The following is a 17,986-nucleotide window of genomic DNA, read 5'->3' on the forward strand; positions in this document are numbered from 1 at the left end:
TCTCAAGAGAGGGAGCCATTCTCAAGTCAAGGGGAAGGGAGTTCCCTAACGTTGGTGCCACTACTGAGAAGGCCCTGTTTCTTGCTGCCGCCCCATGTACCTCCTTAGGCGGCGGCACTTGTAAAAAGGCCTTCTCTGATGACCTGAGAGGACGAGCCGGATTGTACGGGAGTAGGCAGTCTCTAAGATACCCTGGCCCAGAGCAGTATAGAGAATCTGATAGCAGCAGAGGATAGTGGGGGCAGAAGATTCAGGGGACCCCAAGTATGCTGCTGCCTCCATCCAGTCCATTGTGGATGCAGGACAAATTGATCCACCATCCTCTTGCTTAAAGTAGATCATTCAATTCCTTACCATGCTCCATCATAAGGTTTTCTCAGACCAGGAAGTGAAAACAGAGTGAAATAAAGTTTTTTAAATAAAACCAAAAGTCTTGTACTTCCTGGTTTGGAGAAACTGCACAACAGGCCACAGTAAGGGACTTTGTTATCACACCACGGCAGAGGCGGACTCCGAGTAATGCTGGCCGGTGTTCCCCATTGCACCATCCCTAGACACAGCCTGCACTTCACCCCAAACAACATTTTTCAGTGAAGCCAAGTCACATTTGATAGGCACAGCTGGTAATAACCACACACAGAATTGCATAATTGTGTGATATTTGAAGTATGTTTTGTGACACTCACTTTAAGACTGAGCAGGCAGGAAAGCAGGAAAACAATCTAGCTCTGGAAGTCAATTTCTTTTCCCTCAGGTAAACAGCTCATGGTGAAGTTCAGATCAAGATAGGAGACCGAAAATACTCCGTTCGTGAGCCATTTTGGAAGGAAAGTCACTCATGCAACACAATCTGATGTCAGAAGCGACTTGCTGCTCATAGACCAAGCACAGATCATCCCAAGGTGCAGACAACAATGAGGGCTTAGGAGCTATTTTCCAGGCAGTAGCATAGCTAGAGGGGGTGCAAAGCACTCAGTTTTGTATGGCACCTCACCATGGCGCGCAAGCAGCCCCTGCCCCTTCCCTGCAAAATGGAGGTGTCACCGGAATGGCTCCAAAGGGGGAGGGGCGCTTGCACAGTGTGGTGCAGTGCCATGCAAAACTTAGTGCTTTGCATCCCCTCTTGCTACGCTACTATTTCAATATCTTTGCCACAAATAAAGAAGGGCTATCCAGATATGCCTCTTAACATTGCTCTATCTCATTCAATCTAATCTACCCTGACTGATGGTGGCAGCAGTGGGGCTCAGATGAGAGAGAGAGAGAGAGAGAGAGAGAGAGAGGTCTTCTCAATCTCTTTGAGTAGTGAGAGACTGAAGTTAACACCTTCTGCATGCCAGACATGCTTTGCCATTTAGCTATAGGCATGTGTAAATTGGTCCCAAGGGTATGTTTATATTAACCTGTTTCATTCTCTGCTATTTTTCAATCTTCTTGCTATTGTTAATCAAAATAATCTGCATTTATTTTAATAATGAATGCCTTTTCTGGGTTTGCTCACCCACCTTTCTTCTCTCCTGGCCTCCTTACGGCCTTATGTATATCCAAGTGGTGAACCACATGTGCGAATGCACCATCACAGATTAAACCCTACCAGCAAATCTTTCACATCAAGCCCTTTCAATCAATTGCAGCAGTTTCCGATAGAGTCAGTTCACCCCTTCAGCTGCAGGCCGGGACAAGTGATGAAAAAACCAAGGGATGAATATACACGTGTCCACCAGTGCTATGACTCTACTGAGGCATGTCTACAATTTTGGCAATCTTTGGTTTCCATTTTTACATCCATGCTTATTTAACATCATCAGTGTCCACATATTTCCCCAAGAGTCAAGTTAAATTAAAATCAAGTCTACTAGAAAATGAACTCTGGAGGGCAATTAAAATCCCAAAGTGCTTTTGGGATGGGGGGATCAGATCTGAGGGAAAGAGAAGAAGAGCTAGTTACACTTCAAAAGAACAGCTTACAATTTACATTGATTTGGAAGTTTGGAACTTGGTCCTTCTTGAATCATTATGTAGAGGCACAAATTGAGCTGGATCTAGCACAGGGGTGCTCAATACGTCGATCACGAGCTACCTGTAGATCGCGAGGCAAAATGAGTCGATTGCAGGCTTCTCTCCTGTCCACACATCCCTGGGAGTGAGCCCCACCCTGGGAGTGACACATCCCTGGGAGTGAGTTCCTGTTCACGCATCCCTGGGAGTGAGCCCCGTTGACTCTAATGGGGCTGACTTACCTTTCCCCTGTTTTTGCACTGGTATGTAAGGAGATCTGCCCCCCACAACTTCCATCTGTTGGTTCTGTGTGCAAGGGGTTTTGCACTGGTCTTGCTGTGATGTCTATATAGAGATCTTCCCTCCCCCACACCTTTCCCCTGTTTTTGCACTGGTCTGTATAGAGATCTGCTCCCCCCCCCACCTGTATTGGAATCCAGGAAGATCTGGTGAGGAGGTACATGTGGTGTCAGCAGTGGCCCCTTTAAGGGTAAGGCCTGGGCATCCAGCAAAGTGTGCTGCACAACTGCAGCCACTTGAAGGCAATAGGGCCCTCAGAGATATAAGAGCACCTGAGGCAGGAAGGGCTCCACTTATTTATGTGAGTCAGCCTTTTCCTACATGAAGATCATTAAGTCCAAGTACCGTTCCACCATGACTGATGAACATTTGGAAGTGTGCTTGAGGCTGGCTGTCAGCAGCTACTGTCCGGACTATGCATCCTTGGCTGATTCACTTCAGTGCAAGTCATCAAAGTAAACTCAAGTAATTACAAAAAAATGTTTATAGTTAATTATGTTGTGTTGTGCAATATTGGCTCATGCGGTTATGCAAGGTACACCAACATACACTGTAATGTACACATGTTATATGTTATGATGGCGCGAACATTGAAAAAAAACTCTGGTAGATCTCTGGGCCTTGCTGGGTTTCAAAGTAGCTCTCGAGCCAAAAAAGTGTGAGCACCCCTGATCTAGCATGATGGACCACCATAACAAGGCAAGTGCACTTCAACTCTACGCCTGTTCTTATGTTCTGTTTATTCAGAGTTAAATTCCACAGTGTTAAATAGGACTTACTCCCAAGCAAGTGCACATAGAATTGAAAGATAAGATTGAACTCAGGCCTGATTTATATAGGTCCAAGGTCATGAGTACAGACTTCACCATGTAGCTTTTCACATGTGATCACCTTAAAATGCTTTTACCTTGTGGGCTGGCTCATTAGCATGAAGTGTTGGTAGGCTTATCCATTAGCTCTGGTACATACAGCTCCATTTTGCCCCCCCCCCAAGGGAGGGGCTGCCTGCCCACTAGGCTGATGCTCCCCACCAGACTGGCTGCTCCACGCCCCCTCCAGCTACATCACCTCTGCAGTGCATATCAGGAGGCTAGTGTTGTCACTAGGGTTTGCGCCATCTGGTTCAGGAGGCCAGCATGACACCCCCATGGTCGAGCTCTTCCCATGCAGTGGGCGGGATAGCACAATGGGCGTGGTGATGCACCATTGTCCCATCCCACTGGTTTTTTGGCTATAACCTTTGACAGAATAGAGACATTTCAACATGGTTTGTTTCATTGCATTCTGCATGAAATTACACATTGATTGATATATAGCATGATGGTATTATTCAAAAGTATCAAGATTTTACCAGTTTTGGCCAGTAGAGGTGTCACCCCCATAAGAACATAAGAACAGCCCCACTGGATCAGGCCAGAGGCCCATCTAGTCCAGCTTCCTATATCTCACAGCGGCCCACCAAATGCCCCAGGGAGCACACCAGATAACAAGAGACCTCATCCTGGTGCCCTCCCTTGCATCTGGCATTCTGACATAACCCATTTCTAAAATCAGGAGGTTGCGCATACACATCATGGCTTGTACCCCGTAATGGATTTTTCCTCCAGAAACTTGTCCAATCCCTTTTTAAAGGCGTCTAGGCTAGACACTATCACCATATCCTGTGGCAAGGAGTTCCACAGACCGACCACACGCTGAGTAAAGAAATATTTTCTTTTGTCTGTCCTAACCCTCCCAACACTCAATTTTAGTGGATGTCCTCTGGTTCTGGTATTATGTGAGAGTGTAAGAGCATCTCCCTATCCACTCTGTCCATCCCCTGCATAATTTTGTATGTCTCAATCATGTCCCCCCTCAGGCATCTCTTTTCTAGGCTGAAGAGGCCCAAACGCCGCAGCCTTTCCTCATAAGGAAGGTGCCCCAGCCCCGGAATCATCTTAGTCGCTCTCTTTTGCACCTTTTCCATTTCCACTATGTCTTTTTTGAGATGCGGCGACCAGAACTGGACACAATACTCCAGGTGTGGCCTTACCATAGATTTGTACAACGGCATTATAACATGGTAATGTTATATGCATGTAACATGGTATGGCCCACACCCCCTGAACCCCCCTAGTGACACCACTATGGGAGGCTCAGTGTGTCACTCCTCTGAAAATGATGCTCTGAGCAACTTTACCCCAGGAATAATGGGGCGAGCCATCACTGAATGGCCACTGGTCAGGGATGCTGTTGCACTTACTTGCACAGAGCAGGGACTAAGACTAGATGACTTCCAAGGTAGCTCTCAACTCTGACATTCTATGGTTCTATCTCCAAGGGAAAAACAACACTCAGACTGCAGTTCTATGCACTTTTACTTGGAATAAAGCCTCACTTAATGTCATGGGACTCACATGAGTAAGCATGCATAGGATGAGGCAGGCAGTATCTAAAATCCCCCTGGAGAAGAACTGAGGTCAGGGATAGCCATGTGTGGTAGAGCACATTATTTGCACACCAAAAGTTCCAGGTTGAATCCACAGCATCTCAAGGAAGGGCTAGGAATGAAATATTCCAATATTCCAAGCACAGGCAGCAACATGCAGCTAGCAGGACCAAAGGGTCTAACTCAGTCAAGCGTAGCTTGCTGGGGTCCTAAACACACCAGGATTCCCAACAGAAGAGAGGCTGGAGTCTTCTGCAACCTCCCCCCCCCCCCACTTCCTCCATTTTCTTCCCTAGGGGATGGGCATGGAGGGCTGGCCAACCATTGCACCCTTTGGCCATTAGTGCTGAATGCTTGGAGAACACTCTGAAAGGCTTCTGAGGACTGGACATCAATGCTCAAGATGAACAATTTCTTTTCAGGTCCAGTACGCTGGTGCTCACTTATCTCTAATTAATCCTTTGCTTTCCCCCCCCCCTTGAGTGCTTTCTCTTGAGTAAGCTTGCATGGGATAATTTGTATCTGCATGGCATTTCCTTAGCATCTGTGCTAGACCTGCTAAATGTGACCAGACCCACCCCCTCACCCATGAGGTAAAGCTTTCTGGGTGGGAACCACAAGGACTAACCCAAAAATCTTCAGGCAGGGCCAATCCATTGAAGAGGCTGACAGCAGACTGGCAGGGGACACCAGCCTCCACCTGCCCATTTGCCACCATGGCTCCTCTTCTTTCCACTCATTGGACTGGAAAAGGGACAGAGCAGAAGTGAAGAGGAGAACCAGAGATACCACCAGCAAAGTGGGAGGCAACATTTACCACCCCACGTCCTGCACCAGAAGCTCTTTGATAGGCCCTGAAGCTCACTAGGGCTGGAAAATCTCCTCTGCACCAAGTCATATCAGTAATATCCTCTCGCTTCCTGCCTTCTGCTTCTGCTCATTTAAAAAAAACAAAAAAACCCTCAATCACTTAATTAAAGGAACTATTTGCTTTTAATATACCCACATTTCCCCGGCAACAGTGGGACTTCAGTGGAATACTGATCAGGGACTTGAAGATAGACCCGTCTTCCTAAGTGATGGCTTGTTAAGACACTAAAGAGGCTTTCGAGTATTACATGCAAGTAAATCCCACCATATTAGTTGGGATTGAGGACTGAACGAGCCAAGACAGTGGGAGACCAGTGACTGGATCTCTCATGTTTTATCTTGAAAAAAACCTAAAAGACCAACCTGCAACTTAATTTGCTATTTGGTTGCAAATTCCCCCTCAAAATCTAAGTGCACATCTCCTCTTCACCATAAGAAAATCCCTGCAGAAAAGTCCATCTGGTCCAGCATCCCGCCTTCCACAGATGCCTCTGTGAAACCCATAGGTAGCACATGAAGGCCATGGCCCTCCCTCGCCAATGCTTCCCAGCAAACAGTGCTCGGTGACATTCTTTCCGTGAATCCAACTGCGGCCATTGGGATGAATAAAAATTGATGGACTTCTCCTCACTGTACTGGTCTCCTCTTGTTTTGAAGGTATTAAATGCAGGTATTGAATATGCCTAGTCATGTTTACTCAGAAATAAGACCTACTGATTTTAAAAAGATTTGCTAATGGCGCATAGGACTGCAGCCTACAATAGTGGTCATCTGGACCTCTAGTGGCAGTGAGCTGCATCAACTAACGATGTGCTTGGCTGGTGAAGAATATCTTGCTCCTCCTGAGCTTGCGCCCAGGGCAGCCAAAGCTGAAGATAAGGGAAAGGGGTGAGGGCTCTGGGCTCAGCTCACCATAGGTCTCTCTCCCACAAGCTGTGGGGGAAGGGAGCAAGCAGGTGCGCGCACAACACTGATTTTGATTTTGGGGGAAAGTCAGGCCACATGCAAGCACTGGCTGGGCCTCGTATGTGCCCACATTGTGCAGACATGAAATTTCGCATCCTGAGAATCTGTGAATCTTAGAGATTTCATGCTTTAAAAACAAAAGCACATATTTTTAGCCCTTAAGGAGGTCAAGGCAGGCTTGTCATTGCACGGTGAAACTTCAGAAGTGAAATGTGTGCCTGGGGCACAGATGGGGCACAGTTCCAGCCAAATGGAAGTCCAAGTAGGAAACACGACTTTCATTTAAATGAAATCATTTCCGGAGCAGGTCCAGGAGCAGCTGCTTTGAACCTTCCGTGTTGGGCCAAACAAGATCTTGGGAACGGGTGGGAACACTGGAGCATTTGCAAAGAAGATGAGGTGCGCTCAGAGTCATAGCTCTAGGGGGTACAAAGCACTACGTTTTGCAGGGAGCCTCACTGCAGGGTGCGAGCGACCCCTCCCCCTCCCTTCAGAGCCATTTTGGGCAGGCAGAGCAAAACAGAGGCATTCACCTCTTCTCTGGGTCTTCTCTGGCATTTTGCTCCCCTGCCTGGAATGGCCCAGAAGGGGAGGGGGAGGGTTGGCTTGCACTGTGGTGAGGCTCGCTGCAAAACTTAGGGCGCAATCCTAACCAACTTTCCAGCACTGACTCAGCTGCAACGCAACCCCCAAGGTAAGGTAACAAACATGCCCTTAGCTTGAGGAGGCCCCCTTGACTACCTCCCCGCTGCAGGATGGAGTGCATACCACATTGGCACAGCTATGTTGGTGCTGGAAAGTTGGTTAGGATTGCGCCCTTAGTGCTTTGCACCCCCTCTAGCTACACTACTGGCACCACTGGCCTCTGGCGTGGATCCATTCCAGAGCAGAATGGATGCCTTCCTCATTCTGCCCAAATGGTCCACAGCAGAACTTGGGGTTTTGCTCAATCCCAGTATGGATTTTGGGTGGTCTGAGGATAAAGCTCTCCAAATCTTCCTTTCTGTCATGCTCCATGATTAGCAGAAGCAGAATACATTCTGCAAAGTGAGTAAATATATCTCAAATTACACAGATGCATAATGTATGTAATTTGTGGAATTCAGCTTTCTTTGTGCAGAGTTTGGGTGTAAAGAGTGTTGGCTGTTTGCTAATGCAAAATATACCCAGCCTGGCACAAGGTTACTTGAGAGAGTTTTCACGCATTTTGTTTTTTTTCTGGGGAAATTGCTTGAGTCCCTGCAGCGCTGGAAGCCAGAGAAGCAATCTTCTTTTTTCAGTGGTGAGCCAAGAACAAAACAAGGATTCTAATATTATAGATTCTATATCTTTTCCCAAGAAAGTGGCAGAAAACACAAGGTCATCAATGGTCATTTCTTTCCCTCCAGTTTGATTCCTCATTCGCACACTGGGCAGTCTTTCATTAGGTTTCTTTTATTGGATTAAGCAGGTAATGGGACTGTCAAAATTGTGTTGCCTTTTGCAGTGGAGGGCTCGTTTCCATCAAAAAGACAGGCTGCATTCAGACAAGGGACCGACATTAATACACACACACACACACACACACACACACACACACACAGGCATCCAGGTATTTTCATCACACTGTCTTATGCTGCAAACAAGGTTTGATGAGAAAGATTGCGGGGAGAACAACATACCTCTATTAAAAGCAATTACTTGTGGCCCAAGTTGGAGAAGCAGATTCTATTGCATGGCTTCAAGTCTTTAAATGACTAGTTCCATTTAACTAGCACTGGTTTTACATACTGGTTCAAGATGCTGGTTTTAACCTTTAAAGCCCTTAACGGTTTGGGGCCAGAGTTATGTTATGTTATGTATATGTTATGTATATGTTAGAAGCAGGAAACCCGCCAGAGAAGCGGTTGGCCCTCTGGATGGTGAGGGAGGGAAAGGGGAGATAAAAGGAGACTTAGAGATGGCAGAGAAATTAAATGAGTTCTTTGCATCTGTCTTCACGGCAGAAGACCTCGGGCAGATACCGCTGCCCGAACGGCCCCTCCTGACCGAGGAGTTAAGTCAGATAGAGGTTAAAAGAGAAGATGTTTCAGACATCATTGATAAATTAAAGATCAATAAGTCACCGGGCCCTGATGGCATCCACCCAAGAGTTATTAAGGAATTGAAGAATGAAGTTGCAGATCTCTTGACTAAGGTATGCAACTTGTCCCTCAAAACGGCCACAGTGCCAGAAGATTGGAGGATAGCAAATGTCACGCCTATTTTTAAAAAGGGAAAGAGGGGGGACCCGGGAAACTATAGGCCGGTCAGCCTAACATCCATACCGGGTAAGATGGTGGAATGCCTCATCAAAGATAGGATCTCAAAACACATAGACGAACAGGCCTTGCTGAGGGAGAGTCAGCATGGCTTCTGTAAGGGTAAGTCTTGCCTCATGAACCTTATAGAATTCTTTGAAAAGGTCAACAGGCATGCGGATGTGGGAGAACCCGTGGACATTATATATCTGGACTTTCAGAAGACATTTGACATGGTCCCTCACCAAAGACTACTGAAAAAACTACACAGTCAGGGAATTAGAGGACAGGTCCTCTCATGGATTGAGAACTGGTTGGAGGCCAGGAAGCAGAGAGTGGGTGTCAATGGGCAATTTTCACAATGGAGAGAGGTGAAAAGCGGTGTGCCCCAAGGATCTGTCCTGGGACCGGTGCTTTTCAACCTCTTCATAAATGACCTGGAGACAGGGTTGAGCAGTGAAGTGGCTAAGTTTGTAGACGACACCAAACTTTTCCGAGTGGTGAAGACCAGAAGTGATTGTGAGGAGCTCTAGAAGGATCTCTCCAGACTGGCAGAATGGGCAGCAAAATGGCAGATGCGCTTCAATGTCAGTAAGTGTAAAGTCATGCACATTGGGGCAAAAAATCAAAACTTTAGATATAGGCTGATGGGTTCTGAGCTGCCTGTGACAGATCAGGAGAGAGATCTTGGGGTGGTGGTGGACAGGTCGATGAAAGTGTCGACCCAATGTGCGGCGGCAGTGAAGAAGGCCAATTCTATGCTTGGGATCATTAGGAAGGGTATTGAGAACAAAACGGCTAGCATTATAATGCCGTTGTACAAATCTATGGTAAGGCCACACCTGGAGTATTGTGTCCAGTTCTGGTCGCCGCATCTCAAAAAAGACATAGTGGAAATGGAAAAGGTGCAAAAGAGAGCGGCTAAGATGATTACGGGGCTGGGGCACCTTCCTTATGAGGAAAGGCTACGGCATTTGGGCCTCTTCAGCCTAGAAAAGAGACGCCTGAGGGGGGACATGATTGAGAAATACAAAATTATGCAGGGGATGGACAGAGTGGATAGGGAGATGCTCTTTACACTCTCACATAACACCAGAACCAGGGGACATCCACTAAAATTGAGTGTTGGGAGGGTTAGGACAGACAAAAGAAAATATTTCTTTACTCAGCGTGTGGTCGGTCTGTGGAACTCCTTGCCACAGGATGTGGTGCTGGTGTCTAGCCTAGATGCCTTTAAAAGGGGATTGGACAAGTTTATGGAAGAAAAATCCATTACGGGGTACAAGCCATGATGTGTATGCGCAACCTCCTGATTTTAGAAATGGGCTATGTCAGAATGCCAGATGCAAGGGAGGGCACCAGGATGAGGTCTCTTGTTATTTGGTGTGCTCCCTGGGGCATTTGGTGGGCCGCTGTGAGATACAGGAAGCTGGACTAGATGGGCCTGTGGCCTGATCCAGTGGGGCTGTTCTTATGTTCTTATGTTAGAGTATCTGAGGGACTACCTTTTCTCTTATAGACCAGCTCTTCTGAGATCTTCAGAGGTGGCCCTTCTTTGTGTGCCCCTCTTGACTGAAGCAAGGGAGCAGCAGTGACAGGAAGAGCCTTCTTGGTGGTGGCTCCCCAAATGTGGAATTCCCTCGCAGGTGAATTACAATCTGACCCCTCCCTGGACATTTTCTGATGGGGCTTGAAAACTTTTTCATTTCAAAACAATGTTTGATAGTGGGCAGGATAGGGGGTGACAGTTAGGGATATCAGGGGGAGGGCTGTTGGACATTTTAATCTGTTGTTTGCCTGATGCTTTTATATTTTAATCTGCTGTTTTTATCCCACTGCATTTTTTTTAGCATTTTTTGTATGTATGTTTGTATGTATGTAGTAGTTTTTATGTATGTTTTGGTTGGTTGGCAACCTTCAGTCTCGAAAGACCATGGTATAAGCCTACAGCACCCGGTATTCCCAGGCGGTCTCCCATCCAAGTACTAACCAGGTTAATCTTATTCTAAACCACCTTGAGCATCAGGTTTGTAGCCTGGGGAAAGGCAACAGAGAAACCTTTTTAAAAAATAAAGAGGATGGGAGGTTATTATTGTGTTCAAATCAAATCTGCTTAGATAAGGGATAGTCAGGTACATCAGGCCCTACATTGATGAGAGCATTCCACATATGGATGGCATCCAACCCAATATCCTCTGATAACCTTTCCCAGTGGTTTCATTCAGATGTTAAGGAGCGTGGGGAACAGGATTGTACCTTGCAGGACCTCTAAAGCTAATGGTCAAGGGGTTCTAGGGGGGATTAGAACCATTACAAAACAGTCCCCATAAGTTCCACTCTGGTATGGTGGTCCAGAAGAATACCATAGTCAACGGTATCAAATGCATCTGAGTGGTCCAGCAGGACCCACAGGAATACAATTCCCCTGTCCAATTCCCAGGATAGGGTGTTCATTCCAAAGGACAGCATTCATTCCAAATCCTGGCCAGAAGCCAGATTGAAATGAGTCTAGATTTATCAGCTTCAACCAGACATTTCAGGAATCTGAAATTTAGTTTTGTGGTACCTCCACAGGGAAATCTGTCCTGGACTCCAAGTTTTCCCTTCAAAATACTCCTTTACTGTGCCATTCTTTCCAGACTAAACAGCCGGAGTCATTTTTGCAAATAACAGACAGAGGTGATCATTCCCTGTTGGTGGCTTATCTAGAAAGGCAAATGGAGTCGAGATCTCAACAGCAAAGAAAGCCTTTTTAGTTTTCTCCTTTTGCTTTTTTATCTGCCTCTTGCAAGGTGCAGACTTTCTGTTCCCTGATAATAGCTTTAGGGATGGGTAATTTTGTTCTGCTATATTTGATGCTCAGACCCAAGAAGGCACCAGTAATACCAACTGGAATCCATATGGGTCAGCATGTGCAGCCATTTCAAATTATGGTACACAGGGCTCAATGGGGTTCCAGGCCAGTTTCCGGGTACTCAGGAATGCCCTCTCCTGCTTCAGTTCTCTCCTCTATCATTACTACGTATTTTTTCTCTTGGAGTATTCTCTTTTTAGAAAATCTTCAGCAGCTACCAGAGCTATTACGAGAAACTGCAGTGTGCTAAACTTAGACAGAAAGTCATATACAGCAAGATGCAACGTCAGGTGCTCAGCACTGGAACCTCTGCAGGTCAGATCCCAGCAACTGGAAAGGCTATGGGTAGCCTGACGCAGATCAGGCAAGCAAGAGTAGAGTTTATGGGCCTGTAGGAGCACAGAACCCAAAGCGGGAGGATATATCATTGAGGGCAGAAAGGATCTAGGCAGGTTGAACAGATCAAGAAGCTGGTGTGGGAGGCAAACAACAGGAAAGCAGACAGGGGTAGAATCTGACAGTACAGAGCAGAAGCTTGTGATTTTTCTCAGTAGCAAGCTTCCCAGACTGAAGCCCCAATCCTATCCCCTGCCAGCCTGTCTGATGCAGTGATACTGATGCTGCACCACATGTTATGATGGGGGGGGGGGAGAATGACTAGTTAAGAGGTTCCACCCCCTTGGGGGTCAGGCACCCCAACATGGAGCTCCATGTTAAACAAGTTCCTGCCAGTGGAGTGGAAGAGGAAGTGTGGAGGACATTCTAGCCCACTGCTCCCTCCTCTGCTACATCCCCTTTCCTTTTCCAATCCAAGGAGTGGAGGGAGGAGAAGCAGTGGAGGTGAATGGGCCAACAAGAGATGGGCATCTCCTCTCCATCTGCTGTCTGAGGTGACCATCTTATTCTCATGGATAGGTTGGTCTTAGGCACTGCACACCTGAGCCTGTGAGAATGTCTGCGGATTCACTTATAACATATTCAAATTCCACATCAAAAAGAGCTGAATTCTGCAATATGCATCAATTACAAAAATGACAGATTTATGTACTTTGAGGATGCTGAGAGATATGAATTATTTGACCACCAGAAAGCCTCTTCAGGCCTTCTCCCCATGTGTGTGACCATAAGGCCTAGAAATTTGCAGTTGAAAAGAAAATGCTGAGCAATTTGTATCTGATAGACAATAATGCAATAAACTAACATAAGAATACACTCAGCCACATCAACGGATTGCTGTCTGGAGTGGTTCATAGGATCACGTTGTGAGTGGACTGATCCCGGACACCGGGAAGCCATGGTTTGTTGTAGATCCTTGTTGAATGTAATTTCAGTGGCACTACACTAGTGTGTGAAGAAGTTTCAAATGTAAAATAGCAATAGCAGTATTTCAAAGTCAAAATGGGAATGGGACAGTTTTAAAAGCTTCCCCCTTTCAACAGTATTTCAGGAATCACTGCAAAAGGGCTGAGAAACTGCTCAAATCTGATTGGCTGAGATTGTCCATGTGAGCATTACAGGATGCATTGCCCTTACACCAATGGGCATCATCTTTGCCCTTAGCAAAATTAGCATATAGGCTAAATCTGGTTGATTAACTAGTGTTGTGGTGTCATTGCATCCCATATGTGATTCCTGATTGGTTGGGATCACACCAAGAGGAATGAATGAAAACAAATCTGACCACCAAAGAGGAAGCAGAGGAGAAACACTGAGAACAGACAAACTCTGAACAACGGAGAACAACCATGAAAACGGTGGGATTGAGCACATAGGACTGCCCTCAATCACTACTTATAGGGCAGAAACAGAACTCAGAGAGCACTCAACTCAGCATGAGGTGGAATCCTAAGCTGGTGATATGGTGATAAAAACAGGCTATTTTTACTTACTGAAAAATCTGCGTCTTCTGCTCTCAAGTGGTCTGCAATGTAATGGACACCCTCCACTGCTAACTTCAAGGCAGGTGACATCAGCAAAAGCTGCTGGTCTTTCGTACCCAGAGTCTTGCTCCCTTGCCCTGATGTGCTGGCTGACTCATTCTTTTTACATTTGCATTTACAGTGAGTGGGTTTGGATTTGGGCTGCTCTTCATTGAGATGACACCGCTGAGATGCTGGTGACCCGCTGGATTGCCCATTGGTCTGGGACGACTCCTCTTGCAAGTAACAATACTGGATGCTCCTGGAGCGGCAACGGATGGTTCCTTCCTCAGCCTTCCCTGGGCTGCTATACATCTGCTGGACACTGAGTGACCTGCCTTTGGAAATGGAACTGGATTGGGAGTCTCCTAGTGGGTGGCAGGGGGGTTGTAGTGATGTACAGCTAGCCCGAATTGGCTCTGGATGCAACATGGAATACTGGCCAGAGGGCGACTTGCACACTGGCTGTGTCTTTGCTTGGTCATCGAGGCGGGCAGAAAAAGAGGATGTGGGAGACTGCTCGTTGCTCTGAGGGCTGTTTGAAGATGAGGTAGTGAAGTTGGGTTCCACTTCCATCTCCGACCAAAACCGTTGTGAGTTGGCGATCTTGTGCATGGACTCAATGAGTTTCTTGCAGTTGTCCTTCACTGCAGAGGGGCGCTTCATGAAGAGGAGGCGAGGCACCACGTCCAGAAAAACCTTCCTCACCCAATCTGGCATGGTGTGCGTGCGAGGGGAGCGGTGATGGACGTTGAGGACAAAGACGGTGATGATAATGGACAAGGTGACAAAGATCATGGTGAAGAGCAAATACTCCCCAATCAAAGGGATGACCAGGGAGGTGGAGGGAATGATCTCAGTGATCAGGAGAAGGAAGACAGTTAGAGACAGCAAGACTGAGATGCAGAGAGTGATCTTCTCCCCACACTCTGAAGGCAAATAGAAAACCAGAACAGTCAAACAGGAGATCAGTAGACAAGGGATGATCAAGTTGATGGTGTAAAACAGAGGGAGGCGCCGGATGATGAAGGAATATGTGATGTCAGGGTAGATCTCTGAGCAGCACTCATACTTCTTGATGTTGTAGTTCCCCACGGCATTAATGATCACCCATTCCCCACTTTCCCAGTAGTCCAGCTGGTCTACGTGACGATGCATGCTCTCCAGGTCTATTTTGGCTTTGTCATAAGTCCACGACCCAAACTTCATTGTGCAGTTTTGCTGGTCAAAAGGGAAGAAGGTGACGTCGATGCTGCAGGAGCTTTTGTAGATGGCTGGTGGCATCCATTTGATCCGGCCGTCATAGAAGAGGTGGGCTTTGGTGAGGTGGGTCACAGCAAAATCCCCATCTGCACTGTGTGAAGGAAAGGGAATAAAACACAGGAAGGATTAAGGTTCTCTTACTAAGTGAGCTGCCTGTAGCAAAATGCACTCAAGAGTGTGCTACAGCTGGGCGAAATTTGTTTAATGCGTTAATTAATGTGTTATTGCAGATTTGCCTAGAAGGCTGGAAAATGGATCTCTGCCTCCCCACAAAATATACTTTCTCCATGACACCCATCAGGGCAACAGCGCTACTGATTTTTTCCCCCTTCCCTCTGTGTTGATTCTTGAGCCTTTGCTTCTAGGCCTGTTAAAAATGATGGCCTCTGCCCCTTTGCTTAGCAGGAGCTGCCTTGCCTGGCTCTATGCAAACAGCATGAAATGAGAATGGGGACTAGAGTCATGGCTACTGTTGCCATAAAGAGCTAATGGTGCCTCCTCAAAGCAGGGGGCAGCAATGCTGTTCTCCTGGGCAACTTCTAAAGATGGATGGCTTGGGGTCTCTCTCTCTCTCTCCCTCTCTCAAAATATTACACCCAGGCAGCAGAATGAAGACTAATGCTTGACCTTAATAAGGGCAACATATAGCTATTAAATGTAGAGGGTGACCCAAAAGTAGGTGGGCAGTAAATGATAACATTTATTCCACCTACTTTTGGGTCACCCTGTATTTTACATTAACCATATAGAATCTATTGAACGAACTTTCAATCCATCAGTGATGGTCCGGTTGGTAACCTCCTCCTTCCACTTCATACTTTCTTTGGAATCCTTGGCTTCAGGACCCATGAGAGGCTCTCCCCCTGCCTTTCAGCCCAATTCTATCCAGCGCTGGTGCAGGGGGGGCTGCATGGCCTATGCTGTATCCAGCACTGGTTAAGAGGAGGCTTAACCCTGCGGCTTTATCCCTAGCCTACCCAATGGAACTTCTTGGATCTGCACCAGTGATATCACTGGCCAGAGTTCAAGAAGGCCCATGTAAGGCCCCCTACTGGACCAGTACCATCCACATTCCATCCTCCCCCTGGCCTAGTACTCCTCTTCCCTGCCTCGATTTGACCTTCTGCTGCTCTCCACTTGGCACTGCACTCATCTCTACTGGCAGCTAGTGTTGTGGACACAGTGCCAGCAGGACAGCACAGGACTTCCCTCCAGCACTGCCTTTCTTGTGAATCATAGCAAACTTGTTTTATCACTTGTTTGTGACACCTAACACCAGTGGCATAGCTAGAGGGGGTGCAAAGCACTAAGTCTTGCAAGTAACCTCACCACAGCAAGCAAGCGGCCGCTCCAATTCGGAGCCATTCTGGGCGGTTGAAGCGTATGCCTCCATTTTGCTCCTACCACCCAGAATGATTCCAAAGAGGAGAGGAAGTGGCTACTTGCATACTGTGGTGAGGCTCCCTGCAAAAGTTACGTTTTGCACCCCCACTAGCTATGCCACCACCGAGCACCAGATCTGCTACACCATCACTAGCACAAGTTAGGATTGCACTGTAAGTCTCCTCATGGCCCGCACATGAAATGATGGGCAAAGGAACGTCACCACATCCCTGGGCCTCATGACTTTGAGCAGGTGAATCAGGTAGGCCTCCTAAAGGTTTTCTTGAGTCTCTTGGCCCTGAAAGGTGGGTCTGAAGAAGCCCTCCCCACCCCACTCTACCAAATTCTCAGGGTGCTCATTAATATTTCTTTCCTATTTTGCCATCTTCATCTGCACTGCATCTACCACTTGGCCTATTGACTCCCTTGGGTTGAGTTAATCCAAGCACCCTGCCCCATTCTTGCAATCTCACACCCAGGCCAATGTACAGTCAGAAAAACAAAACCCAGAGCCCACCAACCAATATGAGTCTGCAAGGGGAAAAAGTTTCTCTTCAGTCTTGAAGAATAAGGAACTAGTAAAAATGCTTCATGGACGGAGAGGGGGGGGCATGCTATGTGTTGTAGGAATCACACAAGGAGGTTAGATTTAAAATCCTTTCAGCTAACAGCCTGAGGGCTTTTGCAGACAACCCAGATGTGTGTGTAGTCTGGCAAAGGACACACACACACACACACACACACACACACACACACACACACACACACACACACACACACCATCACTTATGTGCCCTGGCAATCTGTATTTTCGTTCCGGAGATCTAACTTTTTTCCATCTGTGATTCCAAAAATATAGTTGCATAGAAGGAGAGAATAAGGAATTATCTATTTGGAAGCCTTTTTTTGTACTGAGTCCATTTAAAATTAACTGTGCAATCCTATGAATGTCTACTCAGAAGTAAGTCCCATTATATTCCATGGGGCTTACTCCCAGGAAAGTGTAGATAGGATTGCAGCCTAAATCTCCATTTGTACAGGCTTGTGCAGCTTAACTTGGAATCATCTCTTATGGCACTATCCATTGTTTCAGATTTAATAGTTGCTGGACAAATACTACCAATTGATTTTAGCTTTATACTTATTTTGTGGGGTTATCTCTTCAGATTTGTTTGTGAATGGGTCTGCTGGAATTGCTAAAGGCTGTGGGCTTGAGCAATTCACAAATGAATGTGCTAAGTAGTCTAACCACCTGGGGATACATTGACAAACCCTTGGAAAGTAGGCAAGTATTGCAGAGAAAATTTACATATTTTGGCCAAAATTTTAAAATCTTTGTACTTTTATAATAATACCATCATCTTATATGTTGCTGTTGGCAGCCTTCAGTCTCGGAAGACTCTGGTATCGCGCTCTGAATGGTGGTTCTGGAACAGCATCTAGTGTGGCTGAAAAGGCCGATTCGGGAGTGACAATCCCTTCCACACTGGGAGCAAGTGCAGTCTGTCCCTGGTCTGTCTCCCTGGCTATGGGCCTTCCTTCTTTGCCTCAGACTGTTGGCCAAGTGTCTCTTCAAACTGGGAAAGGCCATGCTGCACAGCCTGCCTCCAAGTGGGCCGCTCAGAGGCCAGGGTTTTCCACCTGTTGAGGTCCACTCCTAAGGCCTTCAGATCCCTCTTCTTATATGCTATATGTTAGAACATATTATATCTTATATCTTCTTATC

General features: G+C 46.7%; 1 protein-coding gene across 1 annotated transcript in view; it reads right to left on the bottom strand.

Moving 5' to 3' along the window:
• The window catches only part of CHRNA4 (cholinergic receptor nicotinic alpha 4 subunit), a 70,691-nt gene that overhangs the window by 6,700 nt on the left and 46,005 nt on the right, over positions 1-17,986 (bottom strand). Inside the window, exon 5 of the mRNA XM_066623229.1 lies at positions 13,585-14,968. Within this exon, the coding sequence (XP_066479326.1) occupies positions 13,585-14,968 (1,384 nt within the window). The remainder of the gene's footprint in view (positions 1-13,584; positions 14,969-17,986) is intronic.

The sequence above is a fragment of the Tiliqua scincoides genome, chromosome 4 (assembly GCF_035046505.1).
Source record: "Tiliqua scincoides isolate rTilSci1 chromosome 4, rTilSci1.hap2, whole genome shotgun sequence".
Taxonomy (NCBI): domain Eukaryota; kingdom Metazoa; phylum Chordata; class Lepidosauria; order Squamata; family Scincidae; genus Tiliqua; species Tiliqua scincoides.